This window comes from Hylaeus anthracinus, unplaced genomic scaffold, assembly GCF_026225885.1.
Source record: "Hylaeus anthracinus isolate JK02 unplaced genomic scaffold, UHH_iyHylAnth1.0_haploid 12000, whole genome shotgun sequence".
NCBI lineage: Eukaryota > Metazoa > Arthropoda > Insecta > Hymenoptera > Colletidae > Hylaeus > Hylaeus anthracinus.
Window position 1 is genome coordinate 2,260,459 of NW_026534347.1, and position 17,040 is coordinate 2,277,498.

Below are 17,040 nucleotides of genomic sequence, written 5' to 3' on the forward strand. Positions count from 1 at the left end.
AGAGAGAGAGAGAGAGAGAGAGAGAGAGAGAGAGAGAGAGAGAGAGAAACAGAGAGATTATTGAGTAAAAATTACGAGTCGATCAGTGTATCGTTGCGATCACCGCTGTATTTCGCTTCTCTTATCGGCGAACAGGTAATTTCTAATTATTGCAAGAGATGCTTATAGATAATTTAGGCTGGTCGATGTTGCAGCTTTTTCTTATCTGTTACACAACTCTCGGTAAAACCAAACTTGGGCACAATTTTATTCGAGTTTTTATTTGAAAATAATGTTATTCTCCTGCCAGAAGTATCGAATAAAAAATGTTTATCTCTTATACGCCATGAAATACTTGACTTTCTAATTAAACGCACATGACTACTAAGGCTTGAAATATTAGAATAATTGTTTGTATATATCAACACCTTGCCTGCCAGAGTAATTCTCATCACCTGGAAATTTAGTTCATTTGTCGTAGTATTTATTTTTGCACCAACGTATCCTTTGACACCTCACTTCCAGAATTAATTTATTTAAGCTTCCCTTAACAATCGTAAACGTTCATCCCGTGTTTCCTATTCAAACTTTTTTATCCAGATGAGAATTATGCCCATTCCTGGATAAAACTGGCCCGTTCCAATCACGATAAAAGTAAAACCGACGACAGATCGCATTAATTGCAGCTTAGCGAATCGCTCGTCAGCTCCGGAGCACCTCGAAACTTGCGCTTCCTTTGCTCGAGAGTTGTTCAATTTTTTTGTTCGTCTTATTTTTCGCCCCGTCACGTGTTTGTCGTTCGCGCCTCGATGCTCGTTGCTGTGCAATGTTTTTAAATCTCGTTTGGTTACTTTATTAATACCCTCGCGAGATGTGCCTACGAGTGCGATCGTCGAAAGCGTTATCTCCTTAACGCGTTATTGACACGAGAATTAGAGAAGTAGATATTAAACGTGTAATAATGTCGAGCGTTATCTTTGCCTTCTCTTTTTTTTCAGGAAAGACTCGAACAAAAGACAAATACAGAGTGGTCTACACGGATCATCAGAGGTTGGAGCTCGAAAAAGAGTTCCATTTCAACCGTTACATCACGATTCGTCGCAAGGCGGAACTTGCCGCCACTCTAGCGCTCTCTGAACGACAGGTGAGTTTCTAAATTGGATACGTTAAGTGAACGAGTCAACCACTTTTAAAAAAAATGCTCGATTCTGAGCTACCAAGGGCAACAATACTCGGGGGTAGCTCGTTTAGACTTCTCCGCCATACCAAATTTTGTTAAAGCCTGCAGGGCTCGAAGCTGCTGACGATGTAACAAAATAAAAATCTCGAGAATTGCACTGTGAGTAATAATAATAATAATAATAATAACCGAGGAAATATAAATTAGAGCATCTCGTAACCATTTTCACTACAACTATACGTGATAGATTGGTTGTAATAAAAAGAAATGACCGTAGAAATTTAGAAACTGTTGACTCGATACTTTTACGTTGATATTGAACAGTCCTGCAGGCTGATCAAATCCTATCCTATGTAACAGTGTTGGGCGAGCATCTCCTAACAGCACCTACCTATCGTTTCCATTTATTTCCTCCGACGTTCACCTTTTGAAAAAGTCGAATTTGTCCGTTGTTCCAGGTGAAGATCTGGTTCCAAAATCGGCGAGCGAAAGAACGGAAACAGTCGAAGAAGCGCGAGGAGCAGGAGCAGAAGGACATGAAGCCGGATGGCACACCTACGCGAGCGATGGCCAACTTGACCCTCGAGGAAATGAGCATGCTAGGCGGTATGATGCACAACGGTGGTTCCTCGCCCCTTGGTCTCGGTCATCCCGGTCATACCTTGAGCTTAGGCCACGGACCAGCTTCTCTACATCTCCACAGCCACCAGCACGCTCATCCGCACACGGTATTAGGCTTGTGACCTGAGGAACCGATCGCAGAAACGTGGTCCAACCACGGCTGACCTCGCAACGCTTCACTGTCTCTCTCTTGAATCCGCGATCGCGAGGAGATCCGAAACACCACGCTCGATCATCGTCGATCCACGATCTTCAGTTTTGAAATTCGGGGCACAACCGAGGAAGGGATGATTCCTCGCGAAAGAAACGCGTAGCACTCGGAGAATAACATTTTTCTTTCAAATGCGCGACTGCGCTTTTCAACACTTTGTCTTTTTTATTAGCGTGTCAGTTTAAAGATCCAGTTCCAGCTTTCATCAGTTCCCTTTCGATTCGTTTTTAGAATCGAGGAATCGCTCCACTTTCGTTCCAGCTCCACCTATTTTCAACATTGATCTCCTACAGGAAGCCTCTTACGTAAGCCATTTACTTTTCGTTTTGAATTCCTTTTTTGCACGACGAATTAGCCTCGGCTTCGTTTCCTTTTAACCTCCATATTCTTTCAAAATCAATTATCTGAATTAAGCCTACTGTGAAAAAACCTTAGTCTCCATTCTCGATTAATTTTTGAACGAGGAATCGCCCCACTTTCGGCTATCCCGCGAATCGTTAAGGAAACCCCGTGTTTATCGGAATCTGTTCGCGATCGAGGATCGAGGAAAACGACGGTCTTCGATCGACAGATCGCGAAGACCGGAACTTGTATTTGTCCGTCCTGCGGTGATTGTGCGTGGAAACGGAGACTTTTTTTATTATTATTAACCATTTCGATGATCCGTGGAGTCAACCGTTTGTCAGCGATTTTTTCTTATCCCTCGCGTCGGTTCAAGCTTGGCGTCGACGACTTCGCGAGAGTCTGCGTGTGCGATTACGGTTGTATACAGTATTATTTTCAATTTCGCTAGGATCATGTTCCAGTTACGTTTTTGTAATATATATATACATATATATGTATATAATTTTACTTTCCTTCTCTGGGGGGACGAGCCCTGGGCGTTAGACGAAATGTAATCCACGATTACGAATGCGATCGATGATCGACGATTACACTTGTTTACCAACGTCCCTAGATTACAAGCGTGGAGTTTAACACGGTGACCGCCAGAAACGCAATCATCAAAATTCCTGCGAGGAATTATTCCTGAAATTTTTGATTCATCGATTCATCGCCTGATGTAGTTTCTGTGACTTCTCACCTTTACAATTAATTTATTTAATTCCTCGGTGAAAATCCTTGTTACACACGTCACATATTAGCGACGTGGCGGTCAACGTGTTAAGCTGACAAGTGTAGGCGACGATTATAAGCGTAATCGCGGAGAACCGAGGCCCGACTCTGTTACGAAACAGCGACGCGACGTTTCCGTTGTTCGAATCCTCGATCACGACGTTACGAATCAACCAAGACAACGAACGAATTCACCTAATCGGACCCTGATATGCATAACAGGACAACGATCGAGAAAAACGTGCAATCCTTGCCTTAAACCGCCGTCACTCGTACGCGAGCGGTTGCGTCTAATGCGATTAGCGAAATATTAACGTTTGCGTTAAGTTAGGTTTAAACGGTGGGAAAATAATAATATTAGATATATATAAATATATATATATAGAGAGAGAGAAAGAGAGAAAGATATTCTCTTCGGTTAAGGTTTTTCGACACTCGTGCGTTCCAAGGGGGCGCCATAGCAGACTGTTTTATATATTTTTTTAAAGTGTAATATGTACAAATTAGACGTGTTAAGGTATGTCCCGATGTTGTTTTATCGGTGAACGTGATTTTCGTTTCAGGGTGCATTGATCGAGAAAAGAGCGTCTCTACGAGTGTCAGTGGGTCGATTGTTGTAAATATAGCGTTTATAGGTGAACCGAAGTCTCCCAGCGGAACCCTTCTTTCTCGATGAGAAAATCGACGCGAACGGGATCAAACGACTCTGTAAATTTTCTCTAAAATCGAATAATCGCTCGATTCGCGACGACGGAACGCGGCATCGATCCGAAAAGGGACAGTCGCGTGCGAAATCGACCACCTGAGAACGCGTCGACTCGAAGATCTCGTTTCCGTTTCCATTTATTAATCTCCGTGAAAAAAAAAAAATGTGTTGGTAATGTTATTATAGCGTCGCAGTATTTTCGAAACGTTTTCGAAGGCAATCCTTGTGCGAGTGATGGTACACGATACTTACGAATTGTAAATAGAATAAAGTTTATGACGCTGGAACCCCTTGGCATCGCATTGGTATTCACGATCCCTTAAATTAATAAGGATGGATCAGAATTAAAAAAAAGGGAAGATTTACGTGAACCTGATTGGCTGGTGATAGTATTTCCTTCTGATCTTCTTGAGTCATTTTAAATTCGCTTCTTCTGTTAATTCTTCGAAGGTTTGTTTCAAGAATGGCGACATAAGAGGGAGATAGATGGTATAAAGTATAGAAAAGACCGATTAACTCTTCGCGATGTAAAAATTTCAGTAGTTTTCTAACGTTTCGGAATACGAATTTTCAACGAAAATAATAAAACCGTGAAGATATGGCACACTCTCAGGGTAGTGCAAAGTACACGAGGGTTAAATCGTCGAAGGTGACCATTGTGCTTGATTGGACATTTTTCTAGCGATTACTCGATTTAACTACCTATCGTTCTGCGAAGAGTTGATAAGCTTCGTGAAATTATAGGCTCGATTATAGAAAGTAAAGCGTGTCTGTGCCGCGATAGAACCGATTTTTCAAAGCATACGTGCGCCATTAGATTTTCATGGAAACGAACATCCTTTTCTTTCGCGATTGTAGATTCCAGCAATCGAAAGAAAATCGTTCCCCGTCGATGATTCGTGATTCACATGAAAACACGATCGACTCGCGTCCTTGGCAAGCAAAAATTTGAAAAATCGCCTACGCCTAATGCCCAATTGCTATTGTTGCGCGGGCGCAATGCAAGAAACAACGAGAACATGGGCTTCTCTCGATTCCAATCTCTTCGAGCGACGTATAATTCGCGAAGAAACGTCTGTTATCGTCTAGACGCTGCACTTTCGCCTAATTTGTAAATACATGATACGTAAACATATTTAAAAATGTATCGAAACGAACGTGCGCGACTTTGCTGGGGTGGACCATGAGATTTTCGCTTTTTTCGTGTTCTAAACTATCAGGAACGGTATATTCTATCTATTAAATTGGTAGTTCTTTTATCCTCAACTTTGTGTACCTTGTATAGTGACCCGGAGTATAGGGATTGCTTTGGAATTGCATTTTCGAATTTTTCAAGTTTCTTTCTACGCATATAAATAATAATACTGCTCCTATCGATTCTTTCTTATAAATAAAATTTGCTTGCTCAACCAAAAGCAAAAGTGAAACTTAAGGTCAAAGAAGCTGATGAGCCACCCTAGTGTTCGGCATTGCATCGTTGCGTGATCGACAGTTCTAGAATCCTAAAAAAATAGAAAATCGAGCCAGGGAGAGAAAAGCAACGTGCAACGAACATGCGCGCTCTTTTTCAGACGCTCATTGAAATCTCCTGGTGGATAACACGCGAACACGAGCTCCACTTGTCCGTTCCGCGTTAGAGTATCATAGTTAGAAGGAAAATTATATACGTAAAAAGTATGCCTTAATCGACGAGAAGGAAGGTTTTAACCGTATCGATTTCGATCCTCCAATTTTAGGCTTCGCTCTCCGAACGTGTTTCTTTTTTCTCTGTTTTCATTTTCTTTTTAGCACGGGAATCACGTTCCCCGTAGCTTTGTTTCATTCTTAAAATTTGAACGACAATAAGAAGCGAGAAAGGATCACGTTTCTTCGAGATGAAAGGAAGCGTTTTACGCGCCGTGTGCCTTGAGCGTTGCCAACCCCTAACGATTCACGATTTTCCCTGTAAACATGTTGTGGATGAGACGGATCGTAATCAACACCGAAAAATCTCATAAGTGTGTGTATATATGCATATATACATATATATATACATACATATATAAGTACCGCAATCCCGTAAGTTATTAATCTATTAACTATTAACATTATTAACACTATGAATGTTTAGACGATCGTTAAGCCTAGTATTATATCGATATGTGATCGCATTTTAAATTTCAAAATACACGGTCTTATGTTTACTAACCACATCGTTCATTTCATTTCTGTCCTTGGATGTCAATAACGAATCGAGCACTTTAACTTCCAATTTCATATTTCCCCGCAAAGTCTATTCTAGGATTCTAACACGTTTGAATGAACAGTCAACTTTCTCCCATCAGGTATTTTTTAATACTCGAATACTTTCCAATACTTTCTTCGAAAGTTCGCGTACGTGCCTGAAAAATGTTTCGTCCACGATTGGCGAACGCATTACGCTTCCTGTGTTCGTATTTACGTACAATCGGAGACACCGAGGGAACTCTTGGGAAAATAACAATTTCACGGAACTGTTACGACGATTCAATCGTTATCGTCCCGTCGCGTCGTACGATTTCATTGCACTTTATTGTTTGTCGTTTATGGGCGATTCGCGGGAGTATCTTGAGAGTGAAAATCAACCAGTTGGAGTGCACAGTTCCTTTCTACGATCCAAGTTGTTTTGAAAAGAATTTAATGCTACCTAGTTACAGTGCTTGAAGCTATGATCGACTTTGCTCCCTTGGATTCGCAGGTTTCGTTTTTGTTTCTAAATGACAACTAATCATGTTAAAATCATGTCCATTACGCAGGACGTGACTGCATGACGAACAGGTGCTAAGAATATTTTTGCCTTAATCCAAGAACTGTAGTTTGGAATCCCTGCTGGCAGAGCTTTGGAATAGACAAAAGCCCATTATGAGGGTCAAAAGGCTTGATTTGTCTTATGTATCAACTGTTTATGACCCCTTCAATAGGATTAGTTAACACGCCCTACCACGCCCAAGTGCCCTCCCCTCGAAACATACAATTTCTCACAGTTTGCGGTTTTTATCCATCTTAAAACTGACTCTACATAAAATGTAGAACCAGTGCGATAGAGAAATAAAATACGTTATCGTAGCGATATCAAATTGTGCTGTATTAATAGACAATAATGACAACGTTGGTATTAAAACACATGGTCGACTTTCACATTTGGAAACGCAACGTTTGATTCATTACGCAGTTACATGTAATTGCTGGAGTTTTATGTAATATCTGAAACTAAGAGCTGGTAGGTTTATTACCCCAAGAAGCAATTAATACCTTAGTGTGGATTTAAAAAAATAATTAATCAAATAGACCCTGGTCCTATAGCATTAAATAACCCGGCACGGCACGCAATAACGATTAAATCAACGGGAAGACTCCGGTTGAGCTTTTCCTGAGATTTGTTTGTCGTTCTTCCACCGCCAAGAATAGTTAGCCAGGGTGCTCGAATGGGTCTCGTTAGGTCGTACATAAATGCGAGCATAAAAACGTGTAATGCGGTTTATGTGAACGGCGAGGCCGTGAAACCGATGCCAGCAGGATCCACAGGACTCTCGCGCACCCACAGACACACATAGAGAATCGAAGAGGAGAGCAAAGAGTAGACGAAGCCTGCGACGCCGGCAACGAGTCCCTCGGGAGCCGTGAACTTAACTACCAGATCGATGTCCGACCCCAGCCTCTCTTCATCCCCTGAAAACAACCCCTGCTGCTTGCACGCAACCGAGATTCTCCACGAGCAACTCCACCCCCGCGTTCAACCGTCGATTGGAGAACAACTTGGCGAATTTAACGCAACCGCGGCGTATCGACGATGACTCGAACGGCGTCTAGAAAATTCGCGCGGGCGGACAGGGTGGTTGTTTTGCAAGGGGGTCAGAGATTGAAGCTGTGGAAGGAGATGGGGGTAACCGAGAAGACGCATAGACGACTCTGAGCATTGCAGGGATGGAAGGAAGCGAGTGGTTAGCAAAATGGATCGAATAAGATTTAGATAATATTTAAAACTGCTTGCCTGGATACTTATTTTCAAAACGTAGATGTATAAATCTGTGAAATCTCTGATGTGAAAATGTTCAAAGAATGGTTTTGTGATATTTTTACAAATATTCATTTCATTAAGAGAGAGCTCCTCCATTTAACTTTACTATTACTGGCTTCCCTAAGTCTAAAGCAAACCCTCGGTTAGAAAATCTTCTAAAATCTATCAAAATCCTTCGACTACGAAATGGCTCGCAAGGAAGCGAATACACACACGAATGGTCCAGAGGGTGAGTAGATATAGTAGATAGGATTTACGACGTGGTATGGTCGAAATCGTCCAAGAAAGGAGTGCGAACTGGCGCGATGGCTGGCCGAAGTCGCGACAAAGAACTCGAAAAGTGTTCGCTGGGAATCTGTACCAGAAGAGCGAAGATAAAGCGCAGGAGGACGCACGGCGTCTTGAATTCTGAAAGAACGTTGTCTGGTCGGCAAACCCGTACGTAATTGGACCCCGAGACGCAACAACGTTTCACGTATACCGAGAAATTCTTGGGGATGCATCGCGAGAGAAGGGGGATACCTTTTTGTTCGAGTTGCTCGGTCCAGTCGGTCCACAGTCGAAAACACCAAATAGATACTTTTATGGGTGGGCTATAAAAGACCTGAATCGAGTATCGATGGTTCCAAAGGGGCTAATCTACGGATAAAAACTGTAATAAAACGTCCTCTCTGCGTATGGATCTCTGAAATCCTTTTGCAGTTGCGCGCGCCCTTACTTTGCGGCCCCAGGTAGGAAACCTGGACGAAACTACCGTTTTCCATGTTTCCCTTTTCGTTTGACGGTGAAATCGGGGCTTCCAGGACCTATACAATCGTATTGTCCCAGAATAAAGCCTTTGGGGAATTAATTTACAAAAAATTAACGAAAGTATTGACTTTCATCCTTTGCACGATGTTTATATGTATCTTAGATACAAAGAAAATTTTTTTTATTTAATGTGTAGCGTTACTTCGTGACATTGGTAGATGATGGATAAACATTTAATACAATAATGCAGTGTATAATTTGAAATTATAATTCTAGAAACATTGGAAATAATATTATTAGCTTCTTCTGGCGGTTTGTATGTTGCTTGGCTGCTCTGCTTTCTTTTAAAGTGTATTGTTAATATAATCTATGAACTAAGTTCAAATTTCGTGCCAAACGACGGTACCGCCATCTCGCGGTGGATAGATGGAACTAAAATTCGTGTTGTTGTTTGTTTGGCGTTTATTAAAAAAATTATAAACATATACAAACTTTAAACCTGTGTAGGTCTATTACTCCTAAATATATAAAAGACAATACAAAAATAGAAATATTTACATTGTTACATATAATACTTAATATTACAAGTCATCTTAGCCTAAGTGTGTTTCTTTGTACTAGATATGTTTTTGTTCTGAGTGTAGTATGTCTGTATATATTTCTGTGTTTTATTGTATTGTTGGTGTCCTTCTGTGATTCTGAGTGTTGTGTGTATTGTTATTTTTGATTCCCGTTAAATCTGCAAAAGGAACTAAAATTCCGACCTCCGTACAGCGCACCACCGGGAAAACGCCCAAGCTTGTCCTCGAATAGTTCCCATTGTCACCGCTAGATGGCGCCATTTATGTATTTTTACCGACATTGTAATATTTAATTAGAATATTTAAATTATACATTTCATCGCATTTGCTAATGAATTTCAAGTCATACTACAATCATTGTTATATTAAAATTCACTTCAGAAAAATTGTCGAAAGGTTTCCCACTTTTAAGGCTAGATGGCGCCATTTATCTATTTTTACCGACATTGTAATATTTAATTAGTATATTTAAATTACACATTTTATCGCATTTGCTAATGAATTTGTAGTTATATTACAATCATTGGTTTATTAAAATTCTCGAAAAGAATTCACAAACTTCACATCACTTTCTCTTGTCCTAGGTGTACGTAGTTCTCTAAGTCGTACTTCTACCACTTAGATAATGGCGTCAAGTGTCATCTGATGGCGAATGTATAAAACAAAAAAATGTACATAACTTTGAAACCAATAACAATAATATATCAACGTATTATGATCACGAAGAACAAAGAATGATTTCTCATACTATTCAGTGGACAATGAACTATCAATGATCTATACATATTTTGATAAAGGCTCGAGAGTTATTAGAATAATCTTGTGCGTAATTCCTCGGTATATAGTTTGAGAGTCACTGGCACAATCTCTTGTAGTGTATCTAGTGTCAGTTAGTCAGTTGATCAGTTGCTAACTATTGCTAACTACATACAAATTTTACGTTGTCGAATGATTACAGTGTCGAAAAATTAATTCAGACTTAGAAGCAGTTATCTCATAAAGAAACACGGTACACGCTAGAAAATGGCAAGCCAGAATTATTTAAGTAACCCAAACCACTCGTTTTTCTCTTGTGAGGATGACATGGACGACGAAACCTTTCTAAAAAGTGCACCGCCAAGGTTTTCTGGCCGTATGACTTATAATCATTATTATAACGCTGACAACGAACTCGAACAAAAACATCAACAACTGTTGCAACGAAGAAAGGATATCGAAGATCGTACGATACAATCATCGGAAAGATCCATTTCGTTGTTGAGGGATTCTGAGCAGATTGGAGCTGCCACTGCAGAGGTAATTCGTAGAGACTATCATTCAATTCTTATGACAGTTGATGAATCCAGCAAATCTTTATTGTTTATTGTATTGCGACGTACAGATAACGAGCATCATTGTAGTACATTTCTTAGAAATCAAATTAAAGATCTATAATTAATTTGTGATCTAATTAATAAATATATGTGTGCATATGTATATCAAATTTTAAACAAAGTACATGCCTTTGAAATATTATTGAGAAAGCATTTAATAGATACCATGTTAATATTTTGATTAGTTGGTACACTTATATACTTTCATTTCAGGAACTCATTAGACAGAGAGAACATTTAGAAAGAACAGAGAAAAGATTAGATGATATTAATAGTACCTTAAGATTTAGTCAGAAACATATTCAAGGAATAAAAAGTGTATTTGGGAGTCTCAAAAACTATCTCAGTGGTAAATCATTGGATGGACCTATACCATCTACTAAATTATCAGAGTCTTCTAGTTCTGAATCTATGACATCACCTGCACTGTGTAACTCTTTAGAACAAGTACAGTCCAATATAGCTAATACTAGTCCTGCATTAAAGTTACGTGGTCTAGATGATGAAGCAGAGGTTAATAGTTCTGTGAGCAACAACGTGAGCAAAATTTTAGAAAAGAATTTAGATGAAATGAGCGGTTCATTGGCTAGATTGAAAGGCTTGGCAATAGGATTATCAGAAGAAATAGATTTGCAAAATGATTTAATTGACAACATAACAGATAAAGCAGAGAAGACAGATGTAATGCTTCAAAAACAAAATAAAGACCTCACCCATTTACTGAAGAAGTAAATATATGCAGTATGTATGATTAAAGAAGGGCTTATTAAAGTTAGTTTATATACCTTGAAATTTTAAACATACGTGTAACAAAATGAAAATTTTTATATTATCATATTTAGTTGAATAAGTACTGTGTAATATATAATTTACAAATATTATAAAATGAGAAAAATTGTAACAGTGATACAAGAAATAATGTACTTCTATACCATCATATTTTCTTCTTTTTATACTATTTTATAATTGGAACAAAAATGATAAAAAATGCTGTAATTTTAAAGGATTTAATATTGTTATTAAATTTTATCAGAGTTATTGAAGAGATACAAAATTATCAAAAGAGGTACAATTGAACAAAATTCATTATAATAAACTGGTTTTCATTAGTATATTACCATGTAAAACATGGAAATATTTATGTCTAGAAAGAAATAATACATTTAAAAATGTAACAATAAGAACAATGTTCCTTAGATTAATAATAATTGCTTTAATTGTTACAATCTTTTGGGGGTAATTTCACAGTGTACTTTGATTTAAATTAATATATTTGAATATATAAACATTGCTCCTTTGGCCTATACATATCTTTCCCTAAAACCAATGATAATAAAAAATTTAGAAATACTTGTACAATATATAATTGTTGTTTATGCAACTATATTTTGTATTGTTTCCATTAATTACATATGTAGGAGTCAAAAATCTCTCGAATCTATAATATATCAGTTGGTTTTGGTGATATGAATTTGAGATCATTTTTTTCTTAATAATTTGTCCACATCTCCAAAGAAGCATTATTCTCGATTCCAGCTTTAGGTAACTCGTTTACATATTAACCTACAATTCATAATTGTAAGATGGTAATAATATGTAAATGTTAATATAATAAGATAAATAGTATAATTTAAAAAATGGAAATACATGTATGCATTATTATTGAGAAAGATTCCATTTAAGCGTTTGATACTGTTTTATATTTAATAAGTATAGTGTAAATTACCATTTTAAAATTGTATAAATACTTGTATAAGTAAAAATTCATAAGTAAAAATACCACTATCAATGTTGTTCAAAATAATTAAAGTGTACGCATATTATAGTTATAAAACCATTTTAACTACGCACGTTATCAGTATTGAAATACTTTGTATAAATCTAAACCTTGATGTATACATTTATATGCAATCTAATAACGTTATATTGTTAATTAAGAGTGTATATATCGATTTGTTAAAAAGGTAGCCGATATTCACGAAAATAAAGCCTAAAAAAATTACACAGTGTACATACTTTCTATATGTATATATAACGACACTTTATTTTTACAAAAAAATATAATTACACAAAATATAAATTATACTCTATAGTTTCCTGATTATTTAATTTTTTTATGCTTAACACCTTATCGCCCTTAATCGTCATTGTCCCAACACCTGAAGAGTCCAGTCCAGTTTCTCAAACCTCTGTATCTATTTAAATAAATGCAAACCCAAAGAATTTATTTTTCAAATAGCGGAATATTTTACTATCGGTGATCTTTCTGAATGCACTTTATTAATTTATAACGCTATAAACATATGTAATGCCCTACCCGTTCCGCCATTGTTACTTCCGGTGTCTGTTCCATTTCCGCCACCATTTGGTGGTGGTCCGTGTGGTCGTCTTCGACCACCCCCTCGACATGCAACTCCTACTCCTGCATCATGATGTCCAGCCATAGAAGGTTCAGAATTTATGGACATCACAGATGCCTATCAATGAAAATAATAATAATAATATAATATAATATAATAATAATCTGACTAAAATGTCAGAAATTAAATAACGTTTTCAATATAAACTGCGTCGATATCCGTACGATTATAATATCATTGATAATAAAGCAACGCCTTCTTTATTTAATATATAAATAACGATATGAACAACTAATGCCATTTTTTATCTCTGTCGTTCTTCTACACTCCTAACATGTTTTTATTAACATAGAATTTATTATTGAAATCCTACCATGATGCAAAACACCACAAGAAGAAAGATTTGAATATTAAGCCACTTCATCTTACGTGCCGTATTTAAAAAAAAGACTGTATCGTACTCTGACTGCTTATGTATTTATACTTGTTACTGTGCAATTACAATCTTTATCTTAAATCAGAAAACTACAATTGCGCTGTAACATTTCCTGTAATTTTATAGTCATAACAATCATCGTGTTTGCTTAACTATAACGTCATTTTAAGGTAGTAAAATTTATTCGTAGAAAACATACAATTACAAATAATTTAACGTAACATACAATTTATAAATATTTTCGCTGCAAAGAACAATGATTATATCTGAAGTAGATGTTTCTTTCCATTTATGATTTATCGAATTGTAAAATGATGTTCAAAATGATTAATTCCTACATCGATATATATCCCAATTTATATTCCGTATGCTGTTTGGAATGTCTATCATCGTTAAAAATCGAAAAAAATCATCTTCTTGGTTTTCAAAAAATAATTATTAGAAACCTTGAATTCTAGTGTGAATTTACGCCTTCGCGAACATGAAGTTATGACTCATGCGTGTTTCGGATTGCCTCCTGCTAGGGGCCCGTTAATTAAAACAAAAAACGAGGAGGAAAACAATAGTCAATTACAACTTCTTTCGAATTTAAAGTCATAACACGTAATAAACATCAAAATAAAGTGGAAAGCATCCAACAATCGATACATGGAAAGATAACTTTGTTGATAATCGAAAGTAGTATCGAGGAAAATATATCGATATTAAAATCGATATGTAGCGGTTAAAGGTCGATAATTGATATGAAAACGATGCTTTAGTATTTCTAGTAAACTTTATGAAATTTACGAGTTGTAACTCGTAGGCTGCGAGGAGGAAGTTTCTGGAATTGTTGCGTGAATTTGAACAGGTTTTTACAGCCTGTGTGTGAAACGCTATTTTATTACTGGACCATTACACGCGTATAAATAATGTACGTATTTTTCGTTATGTTTGTTTTACATTATTTGTTTGAATTATTTGTTTTTATTAGAAAGTGTGATCTGTACTATGTTTCTTCTTTTCAAAATTTATAGTAGAAATTTGTTTTATATTATTGTTTATTTTCTATTTATTTATAATAATTTTTGTTTATATATTCGTTACTTGCAAAAGAGTCTAATACTACGACAATAAATTAATTATACGAAGCTATAATATCAATAGATGATTAACCTAGAAGCTTTACAAAAATTATGCTATTTATATTGACATAAATACTTGTAGGGGTTAAATCTGCTTTAGCTTTCATGGTTTCTTGTAGAAGTTTCAGCACTTATTTCATTTATAGTTTCTTTCTATTTATGTAGAATGGTTGTAGTAGACATATCCCCTAAAAAGGATGAAGGTGTCTTAAAAGAAATTATCAAAGAAGGTGTTGGAGATGAACTTCCATCACCTGGCTGTAATGTAATAGTAGATTACACTGGTTACTTCATGGATGGAACAATATTCGATACAAGCAAAGACCGTAATGGACACTTTAAATTTAAACTCAAAGAGGGATCTCTCATCAAAGCTTGGGACATTGGTGTGGCTACAATGAAAAAAGGTGAAATTGCAATGCTGACGTGTGCTCCCAAATATGCATATGGGAAAAATGGTAATCCACCTGTAATACCACCAAATGCTACACTTAAATTTGAGGTAATTTTCTGTTTTTACTAATGTATTTTTTAATAGTTTAATATGAATTTCATATGTATGAATGATTTTTAATTTCCTTTGTTATTCAATATTGCATGCAGATCACTTGTGTTCTTATTTTAGATTGAATTGATCGATTGGCAAGCAGAAGATATAAGCCCTGACAATGATGGAAGTATTAAGAGATACAAGATTATTGTAGGGAAATATGTTAACAGTCCAGAAGAAGGAGCTTTAGTAAATAGTAAGTCTAATCGTGTAGGATTACTTTTTCAATACAAATGATGTACTTCATATTAATTTTGTTTCTTTTTTTTAGTTCATTTAACGGGAATGTACAATAGTAAGGTATTCGAAGATAGAGATGTTCAGTTCTCTCTTGGAGAAGGAGAGGATTGTGGTGTTGTAAGTGGTGTGGAACATGCCTTAACACTCTTTAATACTGGAGAAAAATCAAGACTGGAAATTAAGAGTAAACATGCTTTTAAAGATATAGGAAAACCAGAATTTGACATACCTCCGAATGCAACTGTAGAATATATAGTAGAATTGAAAAGTTTTGAAAAAGTAATTACTTCATCAGAAGCCAAGTAGTATAATGTATTTACAATATTTTATTTTAACTGACATTTTGTTATACATTTCAGGGTGTCGAAAATTGGTCTTTAAATGATAATGAAAGAGTAGAGCAGTCAAAGATTTTCAAAGACAAAGGAACCGCTTACTTCAATGCAAACAAGTACAATTTAGCTATTAAAATGTATGAAAAGGCTGAATTATTTCTGAAATGTGTAGCAGGTGAAGGAAAACTTGAAAAGGATAAGCTTTTTTTGTCTACGTACTTAAACCTTGCTCTCTGCTACTTGAAACTAGATCGGAATGTTGAAGCAAAAGATGCATGTACCGAAGCTATGAAGTTAAGTCCTCACAATGAAAAAGCGCTATTCAGGAGGGGACAAGCTTATCTTAGGCTAGCATCACCTGAAATTGCAATTAAAGATTTTGAAGAGGTTTTGAAAATACAACCAAAAAATACAGCAGCTATCAAACAAATTGAAATTTGTAAGAATCTTATTAAGAAACAATTAGTAAAAGAGAAAAACTTATATGCAAATATGTTCGAAAAATTTGCTCGAGAAGACAAACAGGTTTGTGAAAAATAGCAATAATTTTACCTAATACGGGATACGGGATACCTAATACGTTTTTAATTTTTTATTACATGTTCAATGTTTGGTTACTTTTTTGTTATGTAATGCTAATAAGCTATAGTCTGTTTTTTGTATATATTGTATAATAAATAAATCTTATGATAAACAATATCGTTGATATAACTTAACATGACCAATATATATTTGAAACAAGTTTCTACTCAGTATTTTAACGATATGCTCTGTTATTAATGTCGCAGAAGGAGGAGAAAGAGATGCAAGACCAACCGGATGTAATGAACGCGACCTTAGGTGAATGGGGGCAGGAAGAACGAGCTGGAGGCAGAGATGCAACTGCTTTCGAAAAGGAAAATCCTAACATACTTATGCTCAATGCTAATGGTACTGGCGAATTTCAGGATATGTGAAAAACTCTTTCCTTTCTTATACTGCCCCTATTTTTAATTGTCTTTCGAATCATTAATTTGATAAAAACACATAAATACATGTTGTCGAGTTTATTAGTATTCTTTAACATGATACAGCCTAGTCATCAAATTTCATCATTTACATGAGTCGTGAATTTTAATGAAAAAGCTTTTAACTGCCTTGATCATAGTCATGTGTCTTATTAGCAGAAGTCATTTATAATAATACAAATACAATAAGATTTGCTAATATTATAAGTTTATTTTATACTCTTAATTAGTGTAATTGGTAATAGCTTAAAATGTATATTTAAAAATTGTAATACTTTTATTAACGTTGCTACATATAATTCATTCCATATAATTGTAAACATAGCATGACAATTTATTAATTATAATACACAACTCTTGAATAAGTGATACCGTTTGATTTACCTTTGTATGAGTAATACAATAAAAATAATTATTGTTGCATACCAAGTATGG

At 36.1% G+C, this 17,040-nt stretch overlaps 3 protein-coding genes and 1 long non-coding RNA gene across 6 annotated transcripts in view; 3 read left to right on the forward strand and 1 right to left on the reverse strand.

Annotated features, from left to right (window-relative positions):
- Window positions 1-5,835, forward strand: part of LOC128890231 (homeobox protein CDX-1-like) — a 15,843-nt gene extending 10,008 nt beyond the window's left edge. For both annotated transcript variants that reach the window (XM_054148546.1, XM_054148547.1), the window contains 2 exons: window positions 978-1,123; window positions 1,618-5,835. In XM_054148546.1, coding sequence (XP_054004521.1) covers window positions 978-1,123; window positions 1,618-1,902 — 431 coding nt within the window. In that variant the 3' untranslated portion in view covers window positions 1,903-5,835. The remainder of the gene's footprint in view (window positions 1-977; window positions 1,124-1,617) is intronic.
- Window positions 5,836-9,974: 4,139 nt separating this feature from the next.
- Window positions 9,975-11,345, forward strand: LOC128890236 (synaptosomal-associated protein 29). The gene is made up of 2 exons (XM_054148554.1): window positions 9,975-10,476; window positions 10,767-11,345. Exons 1-2 carry the CDS (start codon window positions 10,204-10,206, stop codon window positions 11,283-11,285), a joined length of 792 nt encoding a protein of 263 aa, XP_054004529.1. The 5' UTR covers window positions 9,975-10,203; the 3' UTR covers window positions 11,286-11,345.
- A 1,221-nt stretch (window positions 11,346-12,566) lies between these two features.
- Window positions 12,567-13,810, reverse strand: LOC128890240 (uncharacterized). Its single transcript, XR_008460592.1, has 4 exons — window positions 13,796-13,810; window positions 13,287-13,461; window positions 12,871-13,030; window positions 12,567-12,748 (listed from the first exon to the last, which is right to left on the reverse strand). It is a non-coding gene; the product is annotated as an uncharacterized LOC128890240 (long non-coding RNA).
- A 293-nt stretch (window positions 13,811-14,103) lies between these two features.
- LOC128890228 (FK506-binding protein 59-like) lies at window positions 14,104-17,035 on the forward strand. Of its 2 annotated transcripts, none has more exons than XM_054148541.1 (6): window positions 14,104-14,262; window positions 14,639-14,975; window positions 15,099-15,219; window positions 15,295-15,542; window positions 15,623-16,123; window positions 16,387-17,035. In XM_054148541.1, the coding sequence occupies exons 2-6, from the start codon at window positions 14,640-14,642 to the stop codon at window positions 16,552-16,554; spliced, it is 1,374 nt and encodes a 457-aa protein (XP_054004516.1). In that variant the 5' UTR covers window positions 14,104-14,262; window position 14,639; the 3' UTR covers window positions 16,555-17,035. The 2 variants fall into 2 exon arrangements, with proteins under 2 accessions (XP_054004516.1, XP_054004517.1); XM_054148542.1 differs by having other exon boundaries at window positions 14,119-14,262; window positions 14,620-14,975.
- Window positions 17,036-17,040: the final 5 nt, after the last annotated feature.

Excerpts from the sequence above, each read along its gene's own strand:
- LOC128890228 (XM_054148541.1), top strand. The coding sequence starts at position 14,640 with ATGGTTGTAGTAGACATATCCCCTAAAAAGGATGAAGGTGTCTTAAAA. Across the intron at positions 14,976-15,098 it reads ATGCTACACTTAAATTTGAG|ATTGAATTGATCGATTGGCA; the intron begins GTAATTTTCTGT and ends TTCTTATTTTAG. Across the intron at positions 15,543-15,622 it reads AATTGAAAAGTTTTGAAAAA|GGTGTCGAAAATTGGTCTTT; the intron begins GTAATTACTTCA and ends TATACATTTCAG.
- LOC128890236 (XM_054148554.1), top strand. The coding sequence starts at position 10,204 with ATGGCAAGCCAGAATTATTTAAGTAACCCAAACCACTCGTTTTTCTCT. Across the intron at positions 10,477-10,766 it reads TTGGAGCTGCCACTGCAGAG|GAACTCATTAGACAGAGAGA; the intron begins GTAATTCGTAGA and ends CTTTCATTTCAG.